This window comes from Lotus japonicus, chromosome 1, assembly GCF_012489685.1.
Source record: "Lotus japonicus ecotype B-129 chromosome 1, LjGifu_v1.2".
Taxonomy (NCBI): Eukaryota; Viridiplantae; Streptophyta; class Magnoliopsida; order Fabales; family Fabaceae; genus Lotus; species Lotus japonicus.
Genome location: NC_080041.1, coordinates 105403068 through 105430450, shown reverse-complemented (window position 1 = coordinate 105430450; position 27383 = coordinate 105403068). Strand labels below are relative to the sequence as shown.

At 35.3% G+C, this 27383-nt stretch overlaps 2 protein-coding genes, 1 long non-coding RNA gene and 1 pseudogene across 4 annotated transcripts; 3 read left to right on the top strand and 1 right to left on the bottom strand.

The window, feature by feature from the left end:
* On the top strand, positions 1-10516 carry LOC130717147 (heat shock 70 kDa protein 18-like; annotated as a pseudogene).
* Positions 10517-16230: 5714 nt separating this feature from the next.
* Positions 16231-18324, top strand: LOC130728746 (heat shock cognate 70 kDa protein-like). Its single transcript, XM_057580311.1, has 2 exons — positions 16231-16450; positions 16546-18324. Exons 1-2 carry the CDS (start codon positions 16231-16233, stop codon positions 18225-18227), a joined length of 1902 nt encoding a protein of 633 aa, XP_057436294.1. The 3' UTR covers positions 18228-18324.
* Positions 18325-20811: 2487 nt separating this feature from the next.
* Positions 20812-23378, bottom strand: LOC130728749 (uncharacterized). Of its 2 annotated transcripts, none has more exons than XR_009015767.1 (4): positions 23104-23378; positions 22877-23001; positions 22538-22644; positions 20812-21088 (listed from the first exon to the last, which is right to left on the bottom strand). It is a non-coding gene; the product is annotated as an uncharacterized LOC130728749 (long non-coding RNA). The 2 variants fall into 2 exon arrangements; XR_009015768.1 differs by having other exon boundaries at positions 22538-22637; positions 23104-23377.
* Positions 23379-23506: 128 nt separating this feature from the next.
* LOC130728747 (replication factor A protein 1-like) lies at positions 23507-26383 on the top strand. Its single transcript, XM_057580312.1, has 10 exons — positions 23507-23944; positions 24054-24321; positions 24409-24505; positions 24584-24790; positions 24869-25001; positions 25098-25252; positions 25332-25452; positions 25532-25726; positions 25805-25888; positions 25978-26383. The coding sequence occupies exons 1-10, from the start codon at positions 23795-23797 to the stop codon at positions 26206-26208; spliced, it is 1641 nt and encodes a 546-aa protein (XP_057436295.1). The 5' UTR covers positions 23507-23794; the 3' UTR covers positions 26209-26383.
* The last annotated feature ends 1000 nt before the right edge of the window (positions 26384-27383 follow it).

The window sequence follows — 27383 nt, the reverse complement described above, 5'->3', positions numbered from 1 at the left end:
ATGAGCAAAAACGATGAGGGATACGCCATAGGAATCGACCTTGGCACCACCTACTCGTGTGTTGCAGTTTGGCAAGAGCAATATGACAGAGTAGAGATCATTCACAATGATCAAGGCAACAGAACTACTCCTTCCTTTGTTGCTTTCACAGATGATCAAAGATTGATTGGTGATGCTGCAAAGAATCAGGCAGCAAGAAATCCTGAGAACACTGTCTTTGGTAAATTGCCTACTTTTTTTATTACTGTCCTCCTCTTAATATTTACATTAAGCAGAACAAATAATATGTAGTTGAGAATTGTTGCTATTTATGCAGATGTGAAGAGATTAATTGGTAGGAAGTATAGTGATCCCGATATAGAAAATGATATGATGTTATGGCCATTCAAGGTTATTGCGGGTGTTAATGACAAACCCATGATTGTTGTTAAGTATAAGGGTCAGGAGAAGCAACTTTGTGCAGAGGAAATATCATCCATGATTCTCACAAAGATGCGGGAGATTGCAGAAGCATATCTGGACTCAACTGTTAACAATGCAGTTATTACAGTGCCTGCTTATTTCAATGATTCTCAGCGCAAAGCCACCATAGATGCTTGTGTCATTTCTGGTCTCAATATTATGCGTATAATCAATGAACCTACTGCTGCAGCTATTGCATATGGCCTTGACAAGAGAGCTAATTGTAGAGAAAAGCGAAATGTGTTCATCTTTGACCTTGGTGGGGGTACTTTTGATGTGTCTCTCCTTACAATTAAAGGTCTTTTTTTTGAAGTTAAGGCCACTGCTGGAAATACTCATCTTGGAGGAGAGGACTTTGATAACAGAATGGTGAACCACTTTGTAAAGGAGTTCAAAAGGAAAAGCAAATTGGATATTAGTGGAAATCCTAAAGCCCTGAGAAGGTTGAGAACTGCATGCGAGAGGGCAAAAAGAACACTCTCATGTTCTTCATTTACCACAATTGAGATAGATTGTTTGTTTAGTGGCATTGATTTCTCTTCATCAATCACTCGTGCAAAATTTGAGGAAATTAACACGGAACTCTTTGAAGAGTGTATGGAGACAGTAGATAAGTGTCTTGTTGATGCTAAGATGGACAAGAGCAATGTGCATGAGGTTGTCCTTGTTGGTGGATCTTCTAGGATTCCAAGAGTGCAACAGCTATTGCAGGAGTTTTTCAATGGAAAGGATTTGTGCAAGAGCCTCAACCCTGATGAGGCTGTTGCTTATGGTGCAGCTGTCCAGGCTGCTGTGTTGAGTGACGGCATTAAGAATGTTCCAAACTTGGTGCTGTTAGATGTTACACCCCTATCTCTCGGTAAGCATGTACAAGGTGATATCATGAGTGTGGTGATTCCTAGGAACACTACCATTCCTGTCAAGAAGACAAAAGGATTCTGTACAGTTTATGATAACCAATCCTGTGTCTCAATTATGGTTTACGAGGGTGAGAGAGCAAGAGCCAGTGATAACAATTTTTTGGGTTCTTTTCGTCTTTCTGGTTTTCCTCCTGCTCCTCGTGGCAATCCTCATTATGTATGTTTTTCTATTGATGAAAATGGCATTCTGACTGTTTCTGCTGAGGAAAAAACCACTGGTATTAAGAATGAGATCACCATAATCAATGACAAAGAAAGACTGTCAACTGAAGAGATCAAAAGATTGATTCAAGAAGCTGAGATTTTCCAGGCTGAAGATAATGAATTCCGTGAGAAGGTCAATGAATTGAATGCTTTAGAATACAAAATTTACAAGAAGAAGAAAGCTTTGAAGAATTGCTGAGAAGATCAATTTCACAATTTTGAAGGCCACAAATTTGCTTGATGGTAATAATTAGCCTGATGAATCATGAAGTAGACATGCTTGAGGATTTATCTAAAGGAGTTTGAGAGCATCTTTAAACATATTATAGACAAGATGGGCTAGTTCGTTTCATTTTCGAATTTTTATTTTGTACTGAATTTGCCATTTTGGTCGTGATATCAACAACCTTCCTAAAATTTGTTTGAGTTCCTTTGTAGTGGGAAATATGTTTTTTAATTTTTATTTTGTACCGAATTGCCATTTTATTTTATATATATTTTTTTAAAACAAAACTCATTCAATTAAGAAGAAGTAGGAGGCACTGAGACCAGTACATCAGATTGGACAATGACAATAAGCTGAGGAGGGACATTCTCAATCCACACAAACTCACCTTGCGAAAACGACAAAGACGATAAAGCATCGGCCGCACAGTTTTATGTACGGCGAACATACAATAAGGAAAAAACATCAAAGTCTATAGCAAAAAGTTACAATCCTTCACAATAGAATCTAAAAAAGAGCAACCACCACCCTTGCGTTTCCAAGCTTGGGTTAAGAGTAAGCAATCCGTTTCAAACACAACCCGGCGGAAGCCAAGATCCCTGGCTAAAATCATCGACCATCACATAGAGAGAGCTTCCGCCACCGTTGGGGAGGTGACCGGACCATATCTCCAACACGCTGCTGCAAGGACTTCACTCCGACTATTACGTGCAATGAACCCAAATCCACCATGACCTTCCTGGTTGACCGATGCGTCGATATTAATCTTGAAAGTGCCTGGAGCTGGCCGTGACCACTTCGAAGGGTGGGGCTGGTGCGAACGGGCATGGGCATCCACCATAGCTGGTCCCAGATGGAGAAGAGAGTCGAGGCATAGCAGCTGGTCCACCGTAGAGCTTGCGTCCTTGAATACTAAGTCATTCCGCGAGCTCCACACCGCATACAGGGTCTCAAGAAAAACTCCCAGCCCTTCATCATCAACAACCTGCAAGAATTCAAGCATAAAATCACGAAAACAACGCTCTTGCTCCAAGCGTAACCCCAGGCTACTCGCAAACCACGTTGCTCGCACTATGGGGCAGAACAGAAGTGCGTGATGCACCGACTCGGGGGCCGTATTGCAGCGGGGACAAATTGGTTCTAGGTCCAAGCCACGAGCATGAAGCACCTCACGAACCGGGAGTGCTCCAAGGCACGCGCGCCACCCCGTTTCTCGACATCTAGGAAGTGTTGGAGCTGCCTATATTTTCTTCCAAGCTGCAACTTGCATAGATGGCACGTTGGAAGCCCTAGACGCTAAAGTTTGCTCCTCCGATTGCAAGAATTGGTACCCATATTTTGTGGTGTAAAACCCATCAAAAGTCAAGGGCTAGAAGAAAACATCTTGCTGAGGTACCGCATAGGCAAAGGAATTGCCAAAATAGACTTAGCCGTAGGTGGACAACACATGAACTCAAGTAAATCCTTATTCCAAGCAATATTACCTTGCACCATTAAATCTTATACAAACTTTATGCCAAGATCCTCTGCGAGAGACTCACTATACACCAAAGGTGAGGTCCCAGGCACCCATCTATCAGTCCAAGCTCTTATATTTCTTCCATCACCAACCTTCCACATACCCCCCTTCTCTAGAGCTGTTCCTGAACATAAGATACTAGACCATGCATAGCTAGGGCGACATCCCTTCTTTGCACTAAAAATAGAGTTCCTTGGATAGTACACGGCCTTGAATATTTTCCCAAGCAAAGAGTCCGGACAATTTATCAAGCACCACCAATTCTTGGCTACCAAAGCCATATTAATTTTTTTAAAATCACAAAAGCCAAGCCCACCACAAGCTTTTGGTTTACAGAGAGATTTCCAGCTCAACCAATGCATGCCACGCTTAGTGACGTCACCACCCCAATAAAACCAGCTAATCATACCCTCAATATCCGAGCAAATACCATCAGGCAATAAGAAGCATGACATGACATAGGAAGGAATGGATTGGGCCACAGCCTTTACCAGAACCTCCCTACCTGCCCGCGAAAGAGACTTTTCCTTCCAACCCTTGAGCTTCTTCCAAACTCGGTTCTTAACAAAGGAGAAAATATGGGTTTTAGACTTGCCTATAATGGTAGGAAGATCCAAATACTTGTCAATACACTCCACCGCCTTTACATTCAATAGCTGCTTAAGCTCATGAAAACAGTTCTCTAGCACATTTCGGCTACATGAGAGCATAGACTTGTCAAGTTTAATGACTTGTCCAGAAGCTTGCTCATAGGAGGCTAGGATAGCCTTAATTTTCAGTGCTTCTTGCGTCGTTGCACGAGCAAAGATAACACTGTCATATGCAAACAGCAAGCTAAGTATGAAACAGGAGCGGAACGCGCAATCTTAATGCCATGCAAAGTTGCTGAGGAAACATGCCATTTTATTTTATATTGAATCATGAAGGAAATATGTTTTTTTAATTTTTTGTTTTTATTTTCACCACCGCTGTCGCTGCCATTACTGTCATTGCTATCACCTCCGCCACTGTCACCTCCTTTTCCTCCACCACTGCCACCTCCACCATCATCACCAACCTCCACTGTACCACAATCGTTTTTCATCTCACTATTTTCAATCGTTTTCATTTTAATGAAAATTAAAATGTCTTTCTTTTTCTATTTTGATGATACTTCTGAAAATATTTTGATAGAAAAGATTTTTAAATATCAACATTAAATGTTTTTAACTTTATTTTTTAAAATAAAAATAAGAAATGCACAAATAAAATAGACTCTAAATATCTATTTCAGTTTTCATTTCAATATTATCTTCTATATATATGTAAAGCTCACTTGAGCTATAAGTATTAAATGCATTAAAGAATGAAATTTAAATAAATTTTTATTCAACTTTCAATATATAACCACTTATTATTAATTATTAATGAGTAATTGTTAAACTTTTCAATTTCTCATATTTTAAACTAAATATTAATATTATTTTAATTTTAATTACTACCAGAGAAATTTTTTAAATAATAATAATAACTGAAATTGACTAACTTTACATTAATAAATTTTTTGATTTATTTGTGCTTCCTAAAAAAAATTAGATAATTTATAGAAATTGTTTTTTTAAAGCAAAAAAGATTGATATTAAAAATGAATAAATTTGTCTAAGTCATTAGCTATTTAACTACCCACTAAAATGTATAACTCAATTGAAATTTTATTATAAATACAACAAAAAAAAACAAAAAAATTCTTTGTATTATATATACATTAAACTAAACTAAAAACTGATCAATACATTTTTTAGATCAATTAGTTAGTCAATTAATTTTCATGTTTGTTGTATAAGGTAGAATAGAACATGACAAAAGACCCCTGAAACTTAACACTTTAGTTCTCTAAAAAAGAGTGAAGAAAAATGAAACAAGACACTCTAATATAAAAAAACCACACTTTTATTTGAGGTAGGAAGGTTAATACGAGTTAATACAACGATTTGATAAAATGTTTAATTAGATAATTTTTTTTTTAAATATTTTAGTCATAGTCATTTATTTTTTAATCTAATTATCATAAAAAATTAATTAAATGCATTAAGCAGTAAAATCTTCCTACCTTTGTAGTAAAATAAAGGAAGTCATAGCAAATTTCTTTGTAATTAATATATTAAATAATAAAATTAAAAACTGAAAAAATTTGTATTTTCAAAAGTAATTCAGTTATCTAAATTGAATAATAATATTCATAAACATAAAAATTGACTTGAATTTTGCATTAGGGAAAAATAACTAAAAATAAACTTGATTAATGACAAAATAATGTTATCAATAAGTAATTTAGATAAAATTGTTTAAATTAAAAAATGAAGCTATAAGGTCTTTACTATTAACTATAACGTATGTGTGATTTATTTGAAGAAACAATCTCAATATAATTTTACGATCTTATTATATATTAGTAAAAACGATTTTGAGCAAGGTTAATAGAGAAAAAAACGTTATGACCAAAGTTGAATAAATATAAATTTACTACATAATACTTAATCTATATCTTATTATAGGTGAAAAAGATGAAATTACTTTATTTTTCTTAATTTTAACATGTGTAAACCTGTTTGGGAAATTGTGATTGCCCTTCCAAAAAAATGATTTTCTCGGTAAAAGGTAAAAAATGGTAAAACAACTATTTTGATGTCATTAAAAAAAATTTGCTTATTTTTTTCAACTGGAGTGTATTATTTTCACATTATTAAATAATTAATTAATTAAATTTTAAAAATGAACCAATGTTGATTATTAAATATTAATTATTAAATTTGAGTAATATCAATTATTTACAAAGAGAACTCCAATACTATTTATTGAAAAGTATTTTTTTTTGAAATTATTGAAATGTTTAGGGAAATTATTATTATTTATTTTAAAATAAAAACTATTTTAATATTTATGTAATAATTTAAACTATAACAATTGTTATTTAATGTTAAAAATGTTGAAAACAAACCCATGCAATGCACTGGTATAATATCTAGTAGTTAAGTATTTCCAAATATAAAACATCGAGTTTAAAATTAGAACTCTCGTTGGGAGAGTTAGCCCCACTATGATGTGGATGTTCCTAGCTCAAACAAGATTGTCTCCGAAGGAGGTCACCGGTCTTTAAAAAAAAAACTTAAAATGGTTATCTACTTATCTCTATTACTTACATAATCTTTTCAATAAAAACTACATGTAAAAGAATAGAAGTGTAATCTGATATGGAAATTTATTTTTGGTAATTTCTTTCATACCCTCTAAAAGTGAAGGTTTTCTGTACCTTTAATCATGTTTTTTTTATACTTTGAAAAGATAAATTACCCCCTACATGAATTGATCCCTAGATCTCTCCATCCAACTCATATGTTTTACAACTCTTATCACTTTAACTATCATTCGAGAACAACTTTATCTTTTTTTAAATTTACAATGTCATTTGTATGCTTAAAAAAGAACTAAAGAGTATTATACCCTTATTTTCAATCCAGTGGTGATACGTAGACCACGCATGGTGTCTGGATACCCACTTTTGTGGCTGTTTTAAACAGACTCAAATTGGAAACGAGAAAAAAAAATAAAAAATTATGTTTTGTGTTGGTTTAAAACCGTAACAAAAGTAGATGTTTGGGATGTTTGCCTGAGTGGTCCACCAATCATTTTTGTTTTGAATGGATACTATCGTTCATTTCGATAAAATTAAAAAGTTATTAAAATTTAAAAAGATGTATCTTTAAAAGAAAAACCCTAACCAAGCCATGTTAGAAATCTGGGTGTGATAATCCTGGATAAAGTCAAGAATCGTGAGCGTCCACTTTCCGAACAAATTATTTCGACCCTATGATTGCCTGGGTTCACGAAATCTTTGTTGGGATAATACTTGACAATCAATCTGCTTCTTGGCACAAGAGAACAGATCAAGAAAGTAGAGAGTTCTGTTTTCGAATATCTGTTACTGTATTCGGTTTTCTGTTTTTCTGTGTCGATACCTTAGGCTGCAGCCAGGGGCTCCGCCCCTTGGACCCCGGTTCGTATTCGCGGTCAATTATGCGTTGGCTCACCGAGCGTGCACTCCGCACTAACCTGACTCGATTCCGAGCCTAACGCGTAATTGCATCAGCCTATAGTAGATCACATTACTACTAAAATACATTGATGATTCTAAAATCACCAACAAGCCACAGTCTCCCCTGTATGTTTTCTCTTTCCCTTCTTTTTCTGTGTTTCCCGCTCACAAACTCAAAATTCTCCCTCACTCCGTCGAGTGATCACAGCAAGTGCGCAAGCCAGACACTCCCTCCCCTGTGTATGTGGTTGCTTCCTGCATTCTTTGGGGTTTGATTTCGCTATGTGAACATGTTTGAATGTTATATTAATATCACTTGGTCATACAAACTCTAATCACTTGTTATGAACAAACTTACTTATTTTTTATAAGCAAAGCTAGCTTTTGGGAAGAAACATTTTTCTGAATCTGATTCTCATGTGACACATTAAGTTGAGCTTTGCACCCTTTGTTTTGTTAGATTGTAAGAATGGGCAAAAATGATGAGGGATGTGGCATTGGAATCGACCTTGGCACCACCTACTCGTGTGCTGCAGTTTGGCAGGAAGAACATGGCAGAGTAGAGATTATTCACAATGAACAAGGCAACTGAATTACTCCCTCCTTTGTTGCTTTCACTGATGATCACAGGTTGATTGGTGACGCTGCCGCGAATCAGGCTGCTACAAACCCTGAGAACACTATCTTTGGTAAAGTTTTATACTTTTATTACTGTACCCCTTTAAATTTTTAAATTTAGCAAGACAAGTGATACATAGTTGAGAAATGTTATTGTTTATGCAGATGCTAAGAGGTTGATTGGTAGGAAGTATAGTGATCCCGTTACAAAAAATGATATCATGTTATGGCCATTCAAGGTTATTGCGGGTGTTGATGACAAACCCATGATTGTTGTTAAGTATAAGGGTAAGGAGAAGCATCTTTTTGCTGAGGAAATATCATCCATGGTTCTCACAAAGATGCGGGAGATTGCTGAGGCATATCTAGAGTCACCAGTTAAGAATGCAGTTATCACTGTGCCGGCTTATTTCAATGACTCTCAGCGGAAAGCCACCATAGATGCTGGCACCATTGCTGGTCTCAATGTTATGCGGATAATCAATGAACCCACTGCTGCAGCTATTGCGTATGGCCTTGACAAGAGAACTAATTGTGTGGGGGAGAGAAATATATTCATATTTGACCTTGGTGGTGGTACTTTTGATGTGTCTCTCCTTACAATTAAAGGTAAGGTCTTCACTGTTAAAGCCACAGCTGGAAATACTCACCTTGGAGGAGAGGACATTGATAACAGAATGGTGAACCACTTTGTAGAGGAGTTCAAAAGGAAGACCAAATTGGATATCAGTGGAAATCCTAAAGCCTTAAGGAGGTTGAGAACTGCTTGCGAGAGGGCCAAAAGAACACTCTCATGGTCTTCATTTACCACAATTGAGGTAGACTCTTTGTTTCAGGGCATTGATTTCTGTTCATCAATCACACGTGCAAAATTTGAGGAAATCAACATGGACCTCTTTGTAGAGTGTATGGAGACAGTGAATAAGTGTCTTCTTGATGCGAAGATGGACAAGAGTAGTGTAGATGATGTTGTCCTTGTTGGTGGTTCTTCAAGGATTCCCAAATTGCAGGAGCTATTGGAAGAATTTTTCAAGGGTAAGGATCTGTGCAAGAGCATCAACCCTGATGAGGCTGTTGCTTATGGTGCAGCTGTCCAGGCCGCTCTGTTGAGCGAAGGCACTAAGAATGTTCCGAAATTGGTATTATTGGATGTCACACCTCTGTCTTTAGGGTGGGGGATAATAAGAGATCAAATGAGTGTAGTGATTCCTAGGAATACTACTATTCCTATAAAGATGACAAAGGATTATGTAACAATTCATGATAACCAATCCTCTGTTTTGATTAAGGTTTATGAGGGTGAGAGATCAAGAGCCAGTGATAACAATTTGTTAGGCTCTTTTAGTCTTTGTGGCCTCCCTCCAGCTCCTCGTGGCCATCCTTTTGATGTATGCTTTTCCATAGATGGAAATGGCATTCTAACTGTATTTGCTGAGGAAAAAACCACTGGTAATAAGAATGATATTACCATAACCAATGACAAAGGAAGACTGTCAACAGAAGAAATTAAGAGATTGATTGAAGAAGCCGAGTATTACCAGGCTGAAGATAAGAAGTTCTGCAGGAAGGTCAATGCAGTGAATGCTTTGGACAAATACACATACAAGATGAAGAATGCTATGAAGGATACAAATATCAGTTCTAGAATTTTACCAACGGATGAGCAGAAAGTTAATGCTGCAATTATAGAAGCTGAATATTTGCTTGATGACAACCAACAAGCTGAAGCTGATGTGTTTGAGAACTTTCTGGTCAAGGTGAAAAACATCTTTGAACCAATTTTAGCCAAGAGAAAGCGTGGAAGAAATGACGAGGTAATTGTTTTGGATGACTAATATAACTTTTGAGAAATTCGCTTTGCTTGATACATTTTGATGGCTTAATTCTGGAGTTGCTCTCTTCTATTGCTCCTTTTATTTAATTTTGAAAAACATAGGTTGTAATTGGGGCTAGGTACCTTTTATATTTCTGGATCCAGACTTCAGATTGAGATTATAATTAGATGTTAATGTTTATTATCATTCTTAGTAAAAGTATTTACATTGTCATAATTTGTATTCTGAGTAATGTCATCTTTGCTCTTAACCTATTCTAATGCCGGTGGCTATAGTATGAATACCTTATTGTTGACATCGAACCGATCATATTTTGACTCAGTAATACATTGTCTTGGGTTAAGTTTATGCCTGTAGTATGAACGTTGTCTTCTCTCTTTTCCTAAGCTACTGGAGTATCTTCAGATTTTGGGTTAAAAATTCTTGTCATTAATGGAGGCAGGCATTGCAGCAAAAATCAAGTCAAAGACTAAGGACAGCCAAGACAATACACTATACACTGATGCTAACTATGTGCTACAATATGGGTTCTACCACTGCCACTGATGTAACTAGTGTCATTCAACATGAACATGCTCATGGTGTTAATGCTTTGGATAGATTTACAAGGTGAGGAAGGCATTGAAGAATGACTGGCTTAGTTCAGAGCTTAGCTCATAAGAAATAGAGAAGATTGATTCTGCAATTACAAAGGTCACATATTTGCTTGTTCATGGTAACAATCTGCCATTACATGGATTGGTTTCAATTAAAAATTGGAATGTCACGTAACCATTCTTTGCTCTTTCTCTCCAAAGAACAAAGGATCTGTATCTATCTTAAGGTAAGTCGAGGTCTCATTAGCTAATTAACTTAAACTTCTTTCTTTAATAGCCTTCAAGATAGCATTTATGAAAATGAAACAATTGTATGTAGTGTGGCTGTAGGAACTATGCTATATGCAATACTTCACAATTATTCTACTGTTAGGATTTTGTGTCCCCTTAGGTAGCTTTATTATTTCACAATTCTCCTAAGCCGTCTCAGACCAGGCACATAGCCAACGAAATATATTTTTCTTTTTGAGGATATTAGTTAAATGCTTGCTTCTCAACGACTAATTGTTTTATGGCCCGAACTCGTTTGGCCAATTGTGTCATATCTAGGGCTGGGCAAAAAAACCGGCCCGGTCCGGAACCGACCAGCCCAGCCCAAACCGAGTCATGCGGATCGGGTTGCATCAGTCCATGGGTTCGCGGGTGAGAAAAAACGGGCCCGGGCGGTTTTTGGCGGTCGAGTTCGGTCCAGGGAAATAAAACCCAATGAAGATCGAACCCGACCGTTGAACATATATAAAAAAAAAAATTGAGCCCAGCCCAACCCTGTCCAGTCTCAACCCTCAACCCTAGGTTTAAAAGCTTCAGTTTCTTCTCAAACCCTAACATATTCAGCCGTCCCCTTCTCTTCTCTTCTTCACCACCTCCCACAGCCACCACCCACCGCGAGCCACCACCATCCATTATTCCTTCTCTTCCTCTCTGATCGTGTTCCGCCACACCACCACCTCCTTCTCTGACGTCGTGCGCCTTCACCACTACCGTGAAGCTGCAGCGTCGCCGCAACCCTTCCTTCACTAAGGTCCAACGCTGCCGCCGCAACCGGAGTCCGTCCTACCCTCGTGATGTTGACACGAACAGCCGCCGCACCACCGCCTCAGGTTCCTCTCTTGAAGATGAAGATGCAAACGATCCTAATCTTTCTTCCATGTTATTTGTGATTTTCTTTTGTAATGGGATGCCAGTGAGAAATGTAAACTTTAATTTCATTTTTTCTGAATGTTTCTGAATGTTGAATCTTGATCTTCATCTTCCATTTTTTTCTTTTTTTTTGATTGTTCAACCCGCCGAACCCACCCGCCAAAACTGCGACCCGCCAAAACTGAACCCAAACAACCCGTGGCAACTGGACGGTCGGCGGCGGACCTGGTGGTTGGGTGATTTCCACCCGACGCAACCCGCGTTTTCGGCCCTAATCCGACCTAACCCGTCCGGTGCCCAACCCTAGTCATATCTATTAGTAGTTGATTAACTTTTTTTTTTGGATTGTGATGTCTAAACACTTACACTTTGCAGCAATTCGATCTAACTCGTGTTCAAACCCTTGTATAAAACACATTGCCTTCATTTGTCTAACTCGGCTTAGGTAATCATCTATAAGACTATAACTCATCATCTCATCTCCTTTATATTAGTTAAGGTCCCGTTTGAAAAAACAGCTTAATTAAACGCTTATGGTCATAATGTTATAAGCGCTTATTCATAAGCTATTTTAAAAAAATTATTAAAATAAATTGAAAATAAGCTATACATAAGCATAAGCTATCTTGAATAGCTTATGAAAATAAGCTCAAAATAGCTTATGGCAAGTCATAAGCTGTTTGCATAAGTTCTTCCAAACACTGACATAAGCACTTATGCTATCAGATAAGCTCAAATAAGCTCTTTCAAACGGGGCCTAAATCTACCAAGCTGATTCTGGCTTTTACCATACATAAATGCTCAAGGAATAACCTCTCGACTTGTGCCTACTTAGTTCGGAGGTGTTAGGAAATAATACAACTAAAGAAATAAAATAAGCAGGGCTGCAATCAACAACACAAAAATATAATTTGGAATACTCTTAAATCAGAGAAAAACTAGGACTGTTGTCAAAACCAACAAACAGAAAATAATCTCTATGTGAAAATTATAACATTAAATATATTTTACGCTCAATCACCTCATGGCCCCAATACACTCTAATAGTCTAAAGAAAATATTTAAATTACATTTCAAATACAGGTTTCTTTTTAAGTCATGTGTCTATTATTTGTAAGAATAATTTATGTAATATGAAAAATTATTGAATAGTAGATTATTAAGAAGATTCGAGATTTAGTCTCAATTAAGCCTCCTCATTCCTCCTCCGGAGTGTATTGTGTGGGGATCAAACTCGAGAGTTCTTCACACGCACTCAGTCTGTATTGTCAACTGAGTTACCCCTCTTGGGTTAATTTTTTAGTATAGTAAAGCACATATTTTATATTTAATGTTTCTTTAATAAAAAATATTTTCAATTTATTTGGTGATTATATGTTTAAATAGTAATGCACTCTCAAAATTAAGTAAAATGATGAAAATATATAATTAGAGCTGAATAATTTAGTCCGTGCTTATTGTAAAATCATCTATAAAAGTAAAAAGACTTTTATAGATAATTAGAGCTGAATAATTTAGTCCGTGTTTATTGTAAAATCATCTATAAAAGTAAAAAGACTTTTATCAAGTAGTATTTAATTCTTGCTTTCATGTTTTTGCCATGAAATTAGTATTTTCAGTTGAAACTTTATGGGAAGTGTGCTAATGAAAGTTTAATGTCGAAACATATTCTTAGTGACACGTATAAAAATTATATTATTTATTGCACAATGAGCATTTAATCAGTTAATATGCAATTTGTAAAAGCATATATTTTTTTAACTTATTATGAATTAAGATAATAATTTATCTTTTTCGATAAATTTTATAGTTTTATAGAAAGTAAAAAATTATAAAACCCCATAAAACAATTTGCAAACACAAATCATTCAACTTAATGAATGTCTATTACAGTGGTTAAAATTAACTCTTTGGATGAGATTTCGTCCTTAAGGAATGCATATACCTTTAACTTTCACTACACTTGAGTAGAACATGATTCCCTTAGTAAAGGATACATGTGGTTAACACAAATAAATTATAAGGACTTAGTTAAAATGATTCTTAAACTCGTGTACTATAATAATGTGCAAAAGTGAAAGTTGGTTAAGAACGATTGTTATTTTTTATCATGAAGAAATATTGTAACTATATCAAATATAATTTCATTTAGGAAGTTTATTAAATACTTCACTGTATATTATATACATTTTTAGTCTATTGTAGATGTGTGCAACAATGATAAACCTCTTAGGAGGTTATAAACTCATATTAAATATTATTAGAAAACATATTTTAAATCAAAATTATAATTATTATCGGCCGAAAATTCTAAAATTAAACTATTTTGACAAATAAAATTAATTTAATTATTCTATTATGTTTTATAACTAACATGACATGCATAACATATTTAATATATATCTCCAAATTTAATTAGCTTAGTTTTTAATATATTTAATTTATTTATCACCATATATGTAGTTAAATAGAAAATTACACTATGATAATTTTAACTATCAATAATCATTTAATAACAAATACTTATTAATTTTAAATCTATTTTATAAAAATTACTTATAATTAATTAATTTTAATTATTAATATTTGTCGCCTAAAGTTAATTTTTTAAAATTATAACTATTATTATTTAATATAGGTATTTTTGTGAGTATTTAATATAGGTAGTTGAATAGCTTTTGACAATACAAATTTTTTTCTTCAGTATTTAATCTTATTATTTAATATATTTATTATAAAGATAATTTGTTATTATTCAATGCATTATAATACATGCAATTTTTACTAATGTGTTTAATATTATGGTTCAAGTGTGCTTTGGCCATTCAAAAAAAAAATGGTTCAAGTGTGCTTTACTTATATAATATAGATAAGAGTATAAGATAAAAAAAAAAACACAATTATAAACTGAAATTATTTCTCAGTGTTAGTAGTTAATTTAAGAAACTTGAAATGTTTATATATAACTTTGTACTCCCCAAATTTATTATTTTTAACCTCTTTCTTTCTTTATCACTAATCCTTCTTGTCAGTCTAGCTAACATTTCTTAATTGTCAATTTATTATATAGTTTGAATTAGGGAGTTGGAAATGGCACCCATTTGTTGGGTTAGTCTAAATTCTCAATTTTGTCCTCCCCTTTCTACCTTCTTCTTCTTCTATTATTATTATTATTTTTTATCCCATTACTTTTATTTTCACATATTTTTATTATTATTAAAAAAACAAAAAGAGGAAAGGCAAAGAAAGGCTTTGTTTGGTAGAGAAGAGAGAGATAAAAAAGAGAGAGTAGAGAAGAGAGAAGTTGAGGAGAGAGAAATAAGTGAGAAATAGAGTAGATTTAGAGGTTGTTTGTTATGGTAGAGATAAATGAGAGAGAGAAGAAAAATAATGATGTGGAATTTCTCTCCTTTCGTTTGGTTGAATAGAGAGAAGATTAATTTTATGTGAATTGACATTTAAAGCCATTACATATATTTTTATTCTATTTATTATATTACAATCAATTAATGCATAAAGGGTATGACTTGACATTGTATTGGGTCTCACGGTTTCTCTTCTCAAATTGAGAAGATTGATAAAAGTGGGTGGACCCCACAATTTCAGATCTCTCTCTCCCTACTATCTCCAAACCAAACGCGGGTGGTAGTGCACAATCTCCTCTAACTCCATCTATGCCATTTCTCTCTCGTTAAACTCTGCTCAAACAGGTCACGTAAGTGACCCATGAAAAAGAAATGAAACAGAAAGAAAAAAGAAAGAAAGAGATAGGCTGCGTAGAAAAAATAGGAGTGAAAGAATGGAGAAAAAGATAAAAGTGCATCAGTAAAAGAGAAAGAAGGAAGGAGAGAGTGAGAGATGGGACTTGAGACACAAATCAACTTTTGAGCCTCCAAAAGGTCCAATCAAGTGTAAGAAAAGGCTCCTCCTAGCTAATAGGCTGTGCCGTGCCAGTGAAGCTCTAAGATTTTTATCATTGCAACAAATCCCATGCATCAAACAATGGGATTTCACCCATTAATATTTATGTCACCCCTATTATTGAAAGAGCCTCAGTTTTTCAATTAATGCATTTATCAAGCTGGCCATTATTATTTTCGATATACTAATAGTCACTGATATAAATGTTCATCAACTAATTAAGATTCAATTTCTTCAAAGAAACAGGTAGGGTGGAGTTTACTAAATAGTTTTAAATAACAGATTTGCTTTCTGACTCGAAACATGGGTTACATTTATCACGGGAATTGAGTTTGGAGCCCCACCCCTTAGGCTTTGCACCCCACTTTATTAAATACGGAATTTAAAGTTCCGTATCAATACGGAAAATAAAATTCCGTATCTGTTTTAGTATACAATGAGTGGTTGAAAATGTGACACGCATGCTTAAATACAGTACGGAATTTTAAGTTCCGTATTCAATATGGAAAATACGGAACTTTAAATTCCGTATTTAATAAAGTGGGGGTGCCAAGCCCCATAGATCGGGTGCCCAACCCAACTCCCATTTATCACACGCCTTTCCATTTTCCCTTAAACTGATAGATATAAAAGTGAGCTTGAGTTTACTCACCATTCTGTTCTTCCCAGGCAACAATTCATTTCTATTGACCACTTTATTTTGTTAGAATGAAAGAAATGGCCAAAAATGACGAGGGATGTGCTGTAGGAATCGACCTTGGCACCACCTACTCTTGTGTTGCAGTTTGGCAGGAGCAATATGGCAGAGTAGAGATCATTCACAATGAACAAGGAAACAGGAATACTCCCTCCTTTGTTGCTTTCACAGATAATCACAGGTTGATTGGTGATGCTGCAAAGAATCAGGCTGCTACAAACCCTGAAAACACCATCTTTGGTAATTTTTTCTGCTTTTATTACTACCCTACTCTAGATATTTACAATTACCACAACAAATGATACATAGTTGACAGTTTGTTATTGTTTATGCAGATGCTAAGAGATTAATCGGTAGGAAGTTTAGTGATCCCATTATTCAAAATGATATCATGTTATGGCCATTCAAGGTTATTGGGGGTGTTAATGACAAACCCATGATCGTTGTTAAGTATAAGGGTCAGGAGAAGCAACTTTGTGCTGAGGAAATATCTCCTATTGTTCTAACAAAAATGAGGGAGACTGCTGAGGCATATCTGGAGTCACCTGTGAAGAGTGCAGTCATTACTGTTCCAGCTTATTTCAATGACTCTCAGCGCCAAGCCACCATAGATGCTGGTGCCATTGCTGGTCTTAATGTCATGCGGATAATCAATGAACCCACTGCTGCAGCTATTGCATATGACCTTGACAAGAGAACTAATTGTGCAGGAGAGCGAAATATATTCATATTTGACCTTGGTGGTGGTACTTTCGATGTGTCTCTCCTTACAATTAAAGGACTTTTCTTTCAAGTTAAGGCCACTGCTGGAAATACTCACCTAGGAGGAGAGGACTTTGATAACAGAATGGTGAACTACTTTGTTCAAGAGTTTAAACGGAAGAGCAAATTGGATATAAGTGGAAATCCAAAAGCCCTGAGGAGGTTGAGAAGTGCTTGCGAGAGGGCCAAAAGGGCACTCTCATGGAATTTATTTACTACAATTGAGGTAGATGGTTTATTTAAGTGCACTGATTTCTGTTCATCAATGACACGTGCAAAATTTGAGGAAATTAACATGGACCTATTTGAAGAGTGTATTGAGACAGTGAAAATGTGTCTTGTTGATGCTAAGATTGAAAAGAATAGTGTACATGATGTTGTCCTTGTTGGCGGCTCTTCTAGGATTCCCAAATTGCTGGAGTTATTGGAGGAATATTTCAAGGGGAAGAATCTGTGCAAGAGAATCAACCCTGATGAAGCTGTTGCTTATGGTGCAGCTGTCCTAGCTGCTTTGATGAGCGAATGCATTAAGAATGTTCCTAAGTTGGAGTTGTTTGATGTTACCCCACTGTCTCTTGGTATTTTAACAAAAGGAGATATCATGAGTGTTGTGATTCCTAAGAATACTACTATTCCTGTAAAGAAGACAAAGGTATACTGTACAAGTGAAGATAACCAAACCAGGGTCCAAATCGAGGTTTATGAGGGTGAAAGACCAAGAGCAAGTGATAACAATTTGTTAGGTTCTTTTATTCTTTCTGGCTTTCCTCTTGCTCCGCGTGGCCACCCATTGGATGTATGCTTTGCTTTTGACGAAAATGGTATTCTAACTGTTTCTGCTTATGAAAGTACTAATGGCAATGTGAATGAGATTACCATAACCAGCGACATAGTAAGACTGCCAACAGGAGAAATTAAAAAATTAATTCAAGAAGCTGAGGATTACGAGGTTGAAGATAAGAAGTTCCTGAGGAAGGCCATTGCAATGAATTCTTTGAATAATTACGTGTACAAGATGAAGAATGCTATGAAAGATACTAATCTCAGTTCTAAAATTGTACCAATAGATGAGCAGAATATTAAGGCTGCAATTGTAGAAGCTGAAAATTTGCTTGATGACAACCAACAAGCAGAAGCCTATGTGTATGAGAACTGTCTCCAAAAGGTTAAAAGCATTTTTGAGTCAATTACGGTCAAGAGGAAGCGTGAAAGAAGTCCTGAGGTAATTGTTTTGGATGACTATTTAGATGGTTGACACATTTTGATGGTTCATTTTTGGAGTTGCTTTCTTCTTTTTGCTGTGTTTGGGGCAAGATACCTTTTATGTTTGGGGTATCAGACTTTAGATTGCGATTGTAGAAGATGTTAATGTTTGTTTTCAATCTTAGTAAAAGTATTCTGATTGTTATAGTTGTATTACTCTGAGCATTGCCATATTTTGCTCTTATTTGAATGCAGAAGTCTATCATATTAATTCATTATTGTTGACATCGAATCGATCATATTTCAAATCAGTAATATGTTGTCATGGGTTAAGCTTATGCCTCTTGTCCGACCATTTGTTTTCTCTCTGTATCAATGCTAATTGTGTATCTAGAGATTGTGTTAAAACAATGTAGGAACTATGCTATATGCGCGCAATACTTATTATTTCACAATTATTCTACTATTAGGATTTTGTGTCCCCTTAAGGCAGCTTTATTATTTCACAATTCTCCTAAGCCGGCACAAAGCACAGCAAGGAGAACACTCCGAGTTGTAGGAAGAACAATCCTGATCATCACTAATGTACCTGAACTCGGTGTTCATCATAGCCAACGAAATATATTTTTCTTTTTGAGGATGTTAGTTAAATGCTTGCTTCTCAACGACTATTTGTGCTATGGTCCGAATTCGTTTGGCCAATTGTGTCATAATCTATTAGTGGCTGATTAACTAATTTTTTTGAATTGTGAAGTCTAAACACTTTGCAGCAATTAAAACTAACTAGACTAAGACCCGCGCAACGCGCGGATACAATTATTTCAATATTAAAATTGGTTCATTTTTACTTGTAGATGCACTTGATAAAAGACATAAGTTGAGTTACCTTTCATTTTCAACCTGCACTTGTGTTTAGTTGACCTGAATCTATAGATAACTAATGGAAATTATGAATGGTTCCCTCTACTTTTACATGTCCATTGAAGTAAGGATCAACCAGTGTCATGAGACACCAAAGCATTTATGATTCTCAAGCAAGAATTCAAATGAGAAAGACATCTATATATCCTGTTAATGATCCACGAGCCCTTTTATTGTTCAAATGAGAAATCCTATTTCTATTATATAATAATACTAATAGATTTATTATTATTTTGAATTTTTTTATTTTTTAATATATCTTATCTATATATCGTTTGTTTATATTCTTTGTCAATATCCAAGAACAAACAATTTTTATTGGAAACATTCCTCTAATGAATTCCCTGGGAACTTCTATAGTAAATGGAATATATAAAATTGTAATCAATCAAATATTGCAAAGCCCTGGTATCTATTACCAGTCAGAATTGGACCATAAGGGAATTTCGGTCTATACACAACCAATATTTATCCGAACCCCCTTTACCTGTAGGAATACGTAAGTTCAAGAAATAGAATATAGTACGACTAAAACTCATTTAACAGTGGGCCTGTTTTTTTGGATCAAAAGCCAGAAACATTTACAATAGTTGCAGTGTTAAAGGGCTCTCTCCATTAGAATTTTTTTGTTGCAAAAAGCACAAATTGCAAAAGAAATGCATTAAAAATAAAGTAGTAATAAACTCATTTCATTCTCAAACAAATTAAACTAACTGTATAGCATTCATCCATCAATATAGATTGCTTAATCAAATTGGTATCGATAAGGATGTACTCCCTCCGTTCCTGATTTTTTGTTGTTTTAGTTTTTGGTTAAAATTTCAAAACTTTTGTTGTTTTACAAACCCAATGCATTTTTTCTCAATTTATTCCATGTATACCCTCATTTAATATTATATCTCTCACCTACCACTCTTATTTTCACCAATCAAAACCATTAACAAGTTTTTTAACCAATAACTATCATTCTCTCTCTTCAGTCTAATTCAACATTAAATAAGGGTGTTTATGTCAACAAATATATCAATAATTGCACTCTTAAACAATGTGCATAACCTTAAACAACAAAAGATCAGGAACGGAGGGAGTATTAAATTTTCAATCCTATATCTGAAGCCTTTTCCTTAAAGTCTGCACTTAAGTTCAACTTGTATTTGACATACAGGTAAGAGAAATAAATGATCTCTTTTTGAGTAAAAAAAGTACTCCCTCCGTTCCATAAACCTCCGTTCCAGAAAGTTTGTAGTTTAAGGTTGTGGCACAAGGAGTAAGAAATCAATTATTGATAGTATAATTTAACCTGAGTGCCCTTATTTAATTTTACTAGTATGATGTGCAACTATTAAATTATACTTAGATATAGAAGAATGTAATTAATATAGAAGAGTCGTGATTGGTTAATATGAAAGGTGATAAGTGAGGGAAAATGTATTAAATGAGGGTATAGGTGGAAAGAAAAGGGGAAAAATTCATTGGTATCCTAAAACAACAAACTATTTGGGATATTGAAATCACGCCCAAAACTACAAACTTTCTGGAACGGAGGGAGTACATGTTAGTCAAGAGGATGCAGATACACTCAAAATGTATAATCGAACTTCACTTCAAACACCATTAAAACTATCTCCTTAAAAAATAATCCAAATGCAAATAGTGTTAAAAGGTTCTGTAAAACTATTTGGTTATGCTAAATTTAGAACTAATTTGCAAACATATTATACATACTCAATTCCACTATGAGCAAGAATTATCTTCTATTACAGTTTAAAGGGAGTATCATAAAAAAACCACAACAGAGGAAGATATTACAGTTCAACATGAGATTGCTAGAGACAATTGATCATTGATTAAGAAAATTTATATAAGGGAAAAACTCCTTGACAATGTGAAAAAGGATTTTGATGTCCCTAACCAACTCTGCAAGACCAGGCTCTCAATCAAAGCAAAGACCATCACTTCCTTCTTTGGTGCACCAAATTAAAAATCTTTCGGCTGCAAATAATGACAGAACATATAAAAGAGAAGTTCCGCAAACTTAAAAAACAGAACAAAAGAAATGACATTGTACAACAATTCAATCAATAACTAATACAAAAACCGGATCCATGTTAAGTCAATCAATATTTAAAACACCGACACCATATTATTAATGAGATGCATCATTCCATAAAAAATGAGATGCACCAAAAGAATTTTGTCCTTAGATACTTTTGGTTGAGAATAACACAAGCTACACATTACAAAATGGAGAGAGTCAACAACAAAGTGAGCACTCTTACACAGACTAATATATCACTCCACCCATTCAAAGGGTCCACGGTAAGTCAATTTATTGACACAAACATAGTAGATCATATAAAATATACACATCCCATTATCACTCACTACTATTAACTACTAACACATAAATTCCTTTATATTGTTGCACGAAATAGCATGTACAAAAGAGCAGCACAAATGGTAGAGATTGTCTCTGCTTTCCTATCACTGAGGAGGCTGCCCTGGAAACACCTTGGTTTACATGTGGGTTTAGAAGAAGTTACTAAGAAGGGATGCCTTCATAGTTCACATTAAATGATCTGAGCACATACCATATGCCTAAGCAAAATACAAAACCAGCTATGATAGAAATAAGGACTAATAATTGTCTAACATATGGTCCAGTAAAAAGAAGATTGGGAAATGAATGAAGTGACAACTAAGAAAAGATGCATACATGGTGAAAATATTGTGAAGAATAGGGTTAAGGTGGCAACTCTACAAGTTGAGCTTCAGAATTAATAGATATAAGTCTCATTTGGAAGAGCTTATTTGAGCTTATCTGATAGCATAAGCTCTTAGGCCAGTGTTTTGAGCTTATTTTCATAAGCTAATCAAGATAGCTTATGGAAAAGAGCTTATGCTTATATATAACTTATTTTCAATTTACTTTAATAAATTTTTTAAAATAGCTTTTGAATAAGCACTTATGTCATAAACGCTTAATTAAGCTGTTTTCCCAAACGGGACCATAATAATATATGATAGTGACAGAATAACATATCTTAAGCTATTTTTCAAATTAAGGGATAACAAAAGAAGATAAGTGAAAATAGAACAGGTAAACCACAACTCTCTCAGCCTCTCCTCCTCCGCCCACAGGTATGTGCAAAACACTGTGGGGGCGAGTGTCTAAAGCGTGTGTGTGAGAAAAATCAGAAGTTATATGACCACATTAATATATTTTTGCCATAGAAACACCATTATGAAATATATACCAAAGTCCTTAACAACTGGCATACTAAATTTCAAATTGCAATAACATTGAGGGTAGTTTTTTTTTCCAATTTAGTTACACAATTGAGGGAAGTTTTATTTTTCCCAATTTAGTTATGGACTGAAACAAAAAAGTTATCACTTGGAAGGATTTTATGACCATAGAATGATAGCATAAAAGCTCACCAAAACTCCTTGAGGAACAGTTGAATGCTGAGATATAGTAAAACAAATCCTTTGTCATTCAGAATTTAAGAATCACCTATTGAGCCTCCTTCACTATATCCTGCATACTGAAAAGAAATTAATATAATGATAGGGATAGAATAACAAATGGCAAGCTATTTTCCAAATAAAGGAATCATGGTTTTCAATTCAGATCTTAACTGTAATTGAAATTTGGTGCCCGCAAACTAAATATGGCACAAATTTCTCGAGTTCCAGTAGGCATCAAATTGGGATAATCATGCAGATCAAACTTGCTATTTAATGGTAGAAGGTCGAGGAACGGAATTGATTACCTACCTGATCAGAGAGAAATAGAGGTGATGAGTGGCTCGATTTCCATGGCGCCTCAAAAACATACTCTTGTTGTAGCTACTGAAGCTTCTCCTACTCTTACTCCTCTATTTTGATCTATCTGTATAAACCTTTATGCATTGAAATGGAACAATGAACATGTTAGGGACAATAATTAGAATAAGATTAAAAATAATGGAATTTTGAAAAGGGTTTATTATACATGAATTCACCTTCTCAACATATTGCTCTGTGGTGACCAAACCCACAATTTCATTAAGGTGGTTGATTAGGGTTAGGGAATAGGAACTTGAGAGAAGAAAATGATCCCTAAAATCGAATGGAAGGGAGCCTCGGAATTTCTGGAGCCGAATTGGAGGCTTGTTAATGTGAAATTGTGGTGGATCCCGTTAGAGATAGGGAGGTCAGAGAGAATCTGAAAGATGAAAGATGCATTACTGAGAAAATAGAGAAGGTGAACCCGTTTGGTTTCCACAGAGAAGAGAACGTTTAGTGGTTTAGAATGCCGATGCTCTTCTATCTATACTAGATACAAAGCACAAGCCGTTTACCAGGACAAAATTTGACGTGTCGCTCTCTAAGAAGTTTGCCACGTGTCTCCGTTCCCCGGGTTCTTATCAGCCCTCTGAAGGAAAAAATCTTTAGCAGATGTTTTAACACCATACTTCTCAAATACCATGATTTTCCCACTGCTACCTACCTCTGTGTGATTCATGTGTTTCTCCCCCTTTTCAAATTTGAAAAAAAAAAAAAATACATTCTCCAATTCTGTGATTCTCCCGGTTTCTACTTTTTTCCAACTATAAATTTAGTACAAGGCCATTGTATCTACCACACCCACCCACCAACGTTGATTTGCTTACCATTCCCTGTACGTTTTACTTCCTTTCTGAGTGATTTGTGATGGAGTCTGTTTACCATAATGTTGCTGAGCTTCGTTCTGGGAAGCAACATTGGAGGATTATGGTGAAGGTGATCCGGATTTGGTACAGCCAAGGGTTTGCCACATCGAAGTTGCCCCTTTCTCTTGAGCTTGTCCTGATGGATGATAAGGTACTGGCTTGATATCGTTTTGTCTATTTGTCTATGTTATACATTTATTTTCCAGAATAATATTAAATATTCCGTGTTGGTAATGGTTGTATGCCTCTTTACTTTGAAGGGTACCAAGATCCATGCCAGTATTAAAAAGACTCTGATGTACAAGTTTGAGAAGTTACTGGTTGAGGGGAAGGTTTACAGTGTGTCCTCATTTGTGTTAGTGGATAGTAGTGGGGAGTATAAAACTACACGTCATAATTACAAGATATGTTTCATGTATAACACTGAAGTGCGCCCAATGGACCAGTTTCCTATTGATGCGTTCCCCTACAGCTTTGTTCCTCTAGCTGACCTTTTAGCTCCTACCTATGATTCCTCTTTCCTAATTGGTATCATTTTAGACTTTTATCTGCCTATGACAATTATGTGTTCCACCCCTTTAACAATTTCGTATTCCATATGGTTATGTTTTGCAGATGTGATTGGCATTCTAACCGGCGTTGGAGTTGAGAGGGAGATTGTTACTAATGGGAAGAAATCAAAGATGAATGTGATTGAGATTGATTCTGCAGGGTAATTTCCCTTAAGTTTTTGGATTATTTGATTTTCATCGTTTGAACCTATAATGTAGTCATTCACATTTACTTCCAGGGTCAGGGTTGAGTGCGCCCTATTCGGAGCTTATGTTGATGAGCTTGCTAATTTTCTTGGCGGTGGTGAACTCAACAACCCTGTCGTGATCATACAGTTTGCTAAAGTCAAATCCTTTCAGGGGCACAACAGCCTTCAAAATGTTCATGGGACTACTAAAATTCTGTTTGACCCAGATCTACCAATGGCTGATGTTTTGAAAACCAGGTATGCGTCTATGTTTTGGACTTTAAATTTTAGTCATTGAAATTGTGTACTTGATTGTCTGCCCAATGTTCCTTGCAGTTTTTTGGAAGCCAATGAAAGTGCATCGCACTCTGTTAGCCAATTGTCTGATTCCAAAACCGTTTCTGGCGAGGATGATTTCCTGGTTCTGACAATTAGCAAGTCTATTGCTGATTTGAGGGAAATCAAGAAGGTTTGAGATTGCATCTCATTGTTATCAAATGAGAAATGTTGATAACTCTTGCGTTATATGCCAGACTTTTGATGATAATATTATTTGTTTGTGTAGGATTGTGTCTGTGTTGTGTATGGTACCATTCTTCCTCTTGAAGAAGGTGTTGATTGGTGGTACACTGCCTGTAGATGTAGCCGCAAGGTGTATGCTGATGAAAGGATGTTTTTCTGTGAGGGATGTAACCGTCACGTGCTGGCCGTCTATCCTAGGTTTGGTTGACTTCATTTTAAATGTTCTCATGGTAACGTTGGGTGGTTAGATAGTAATGGTATATTTCATTTGGTTTAGGTATCGTCTTCAAGTCAGGGTGGAAGATAATTCTGGCAGTGCAAACTTTATCCTCTTTGATAAAGAAGCCACTGCACTGGTTGGGAAAACTTGCTCTGAAATGGTTGATGCTTGTGACAAGGTATGTTTCAACATTATATTTTTTTAACGAACAACCTGTGGCCAAGTTAAAATTTTTATTGGTTGTATATAACTTTCAGAATGATAATGGGATGGGGATTCCTGTTGAATTAACTAGCTTTGTTGGGAGATCTGCTCTTTTCAAGATTGAGGTTAAAAATTTCCAAGGTCAGAGGTTTGACAGGTCCAGATTTGAGACTTCATATCGTGTAAAGCGTGTCTGCACTGATCAATCGATTATTGAGCAGTTCAAAACATTGCAGTTAGATAACAGTGTAGGTGTTTCTCTACCTTATTTTTGTTATGTTTATTTACCTAATGCTGGTCCTGATCTTAATGAATACGGGATAAAGGTTGGTGCCTCTTCAAGTCGTTTGCTGCTCACCCCTCAGTCTACTCTGAATCCAGAAGCTGTGAAGCATGAGGAATTAGCGAAGGTTTATATTTTTAGAAGTATGTTATTGTTCCTTCTTTACCACATTATATAGACAAGGTTATAATTAAGTATTAATTGATATTTTTGCAGGATTTGTTGGAAGACTTTGCTGTTGTGTCCAATGAGAAAGCCACCCAAACTGAAGAATCTTTGGAAGGTCCTGCGAATCAACCTGCTATGTCATTGGAATCTCCAGCGATTGATCTAGCTGGAAATACTCAAGACATCATCAGTCCTAAGAGGAGTCCTTCACCTGAGAACGATGGTGTGTTGGTTTTGACGGGCAGGAAGAAGAAGGTGTTTCCAAAGATGAGGAAGTAGAAGAATTGAGACCTATCATATTGACGATGCAGTTGTTTTAAATGTATTTGGTGTAATTTTAAGTTGTTAAGAAGCAACATGTGGTTGCAGTGTCTTTTTTCACCTTATTATCTATGTTATGTTTTTAAATTCCAGTCTGCTATTTCAATTGCTGTTGTTTGTTCCAAGAAATACCAGTTCCCATGGACATGGTCATCAATATAAATATGAAAGTAGTATTTTGCGTCGTCAATTAGGTACTTTTGTAGTGGACATGGTTGATTTATGTTACTTTAATTTATTTTGATGACAATTATGTAAGTACTTACATACACCACTATATCCATTCCACACTTAAAATCCATGTAGATCATACTTGGAACGTAATCAAACCATTTCACACTTAACTGTAATGGGTTTTGTTGTTTAAGAAAAATTTAGGATCCCATGAATCAAGTGTATGGTTTATTAAAAATTGAGATGTATGCAGTAGAATCAAGCATCTACTAATACCATCCAAGTGAACCTTGCTGTGGCCTATTATTTATACTATAAACTTAGATACTCTTGAATCAAGGGTATGGTATATAAAGGGTTGTGTTTTTCAAGTGAAAACTGAGTTTTCCTGCTTGAACCTTGCAGTGGATTATTTTGTTGTTCTTAGTTAGGCTGGATGAAACTTAGTGGCATCCTGATATTACATGTACTCATCTATACTATACAAGATAATCATGATTTTTGTGTGGGCAAAATAACACTTTTAGTTGCTGTGGATTGTTAAACACATTTTCAACTGATCATGTCCACAAACTGGAATTGCATTATAGTCCTTAAAACTTCATTTCATGATGTCTCCAAAGAGTTTGCAAAATTGTAAAACTTTTGATGGACTAATTTGCAAATAGAGGGAGCATTGTGTGTCCAATTGCTATGGATATACTAGATACTACATGTACTCATCTATACTAGACAAGATAATAATGAATTTTGTGTGGGCAAAATAACACTTTTAGTTGCTGTGGATTGTTAAACACATTTTCAATTCACCCTGTCCACAAATTAGAATTGCATTATAGTCCTTAAAAATTCATTTCATGATGTCTCCAAAGAGTATGCAAAATTGTAAGACTTTTGATGGACTAATTTGCAAATAGAGGGAGCATTGTGTGTCCAATTCCTATGGTTATACTAGATAT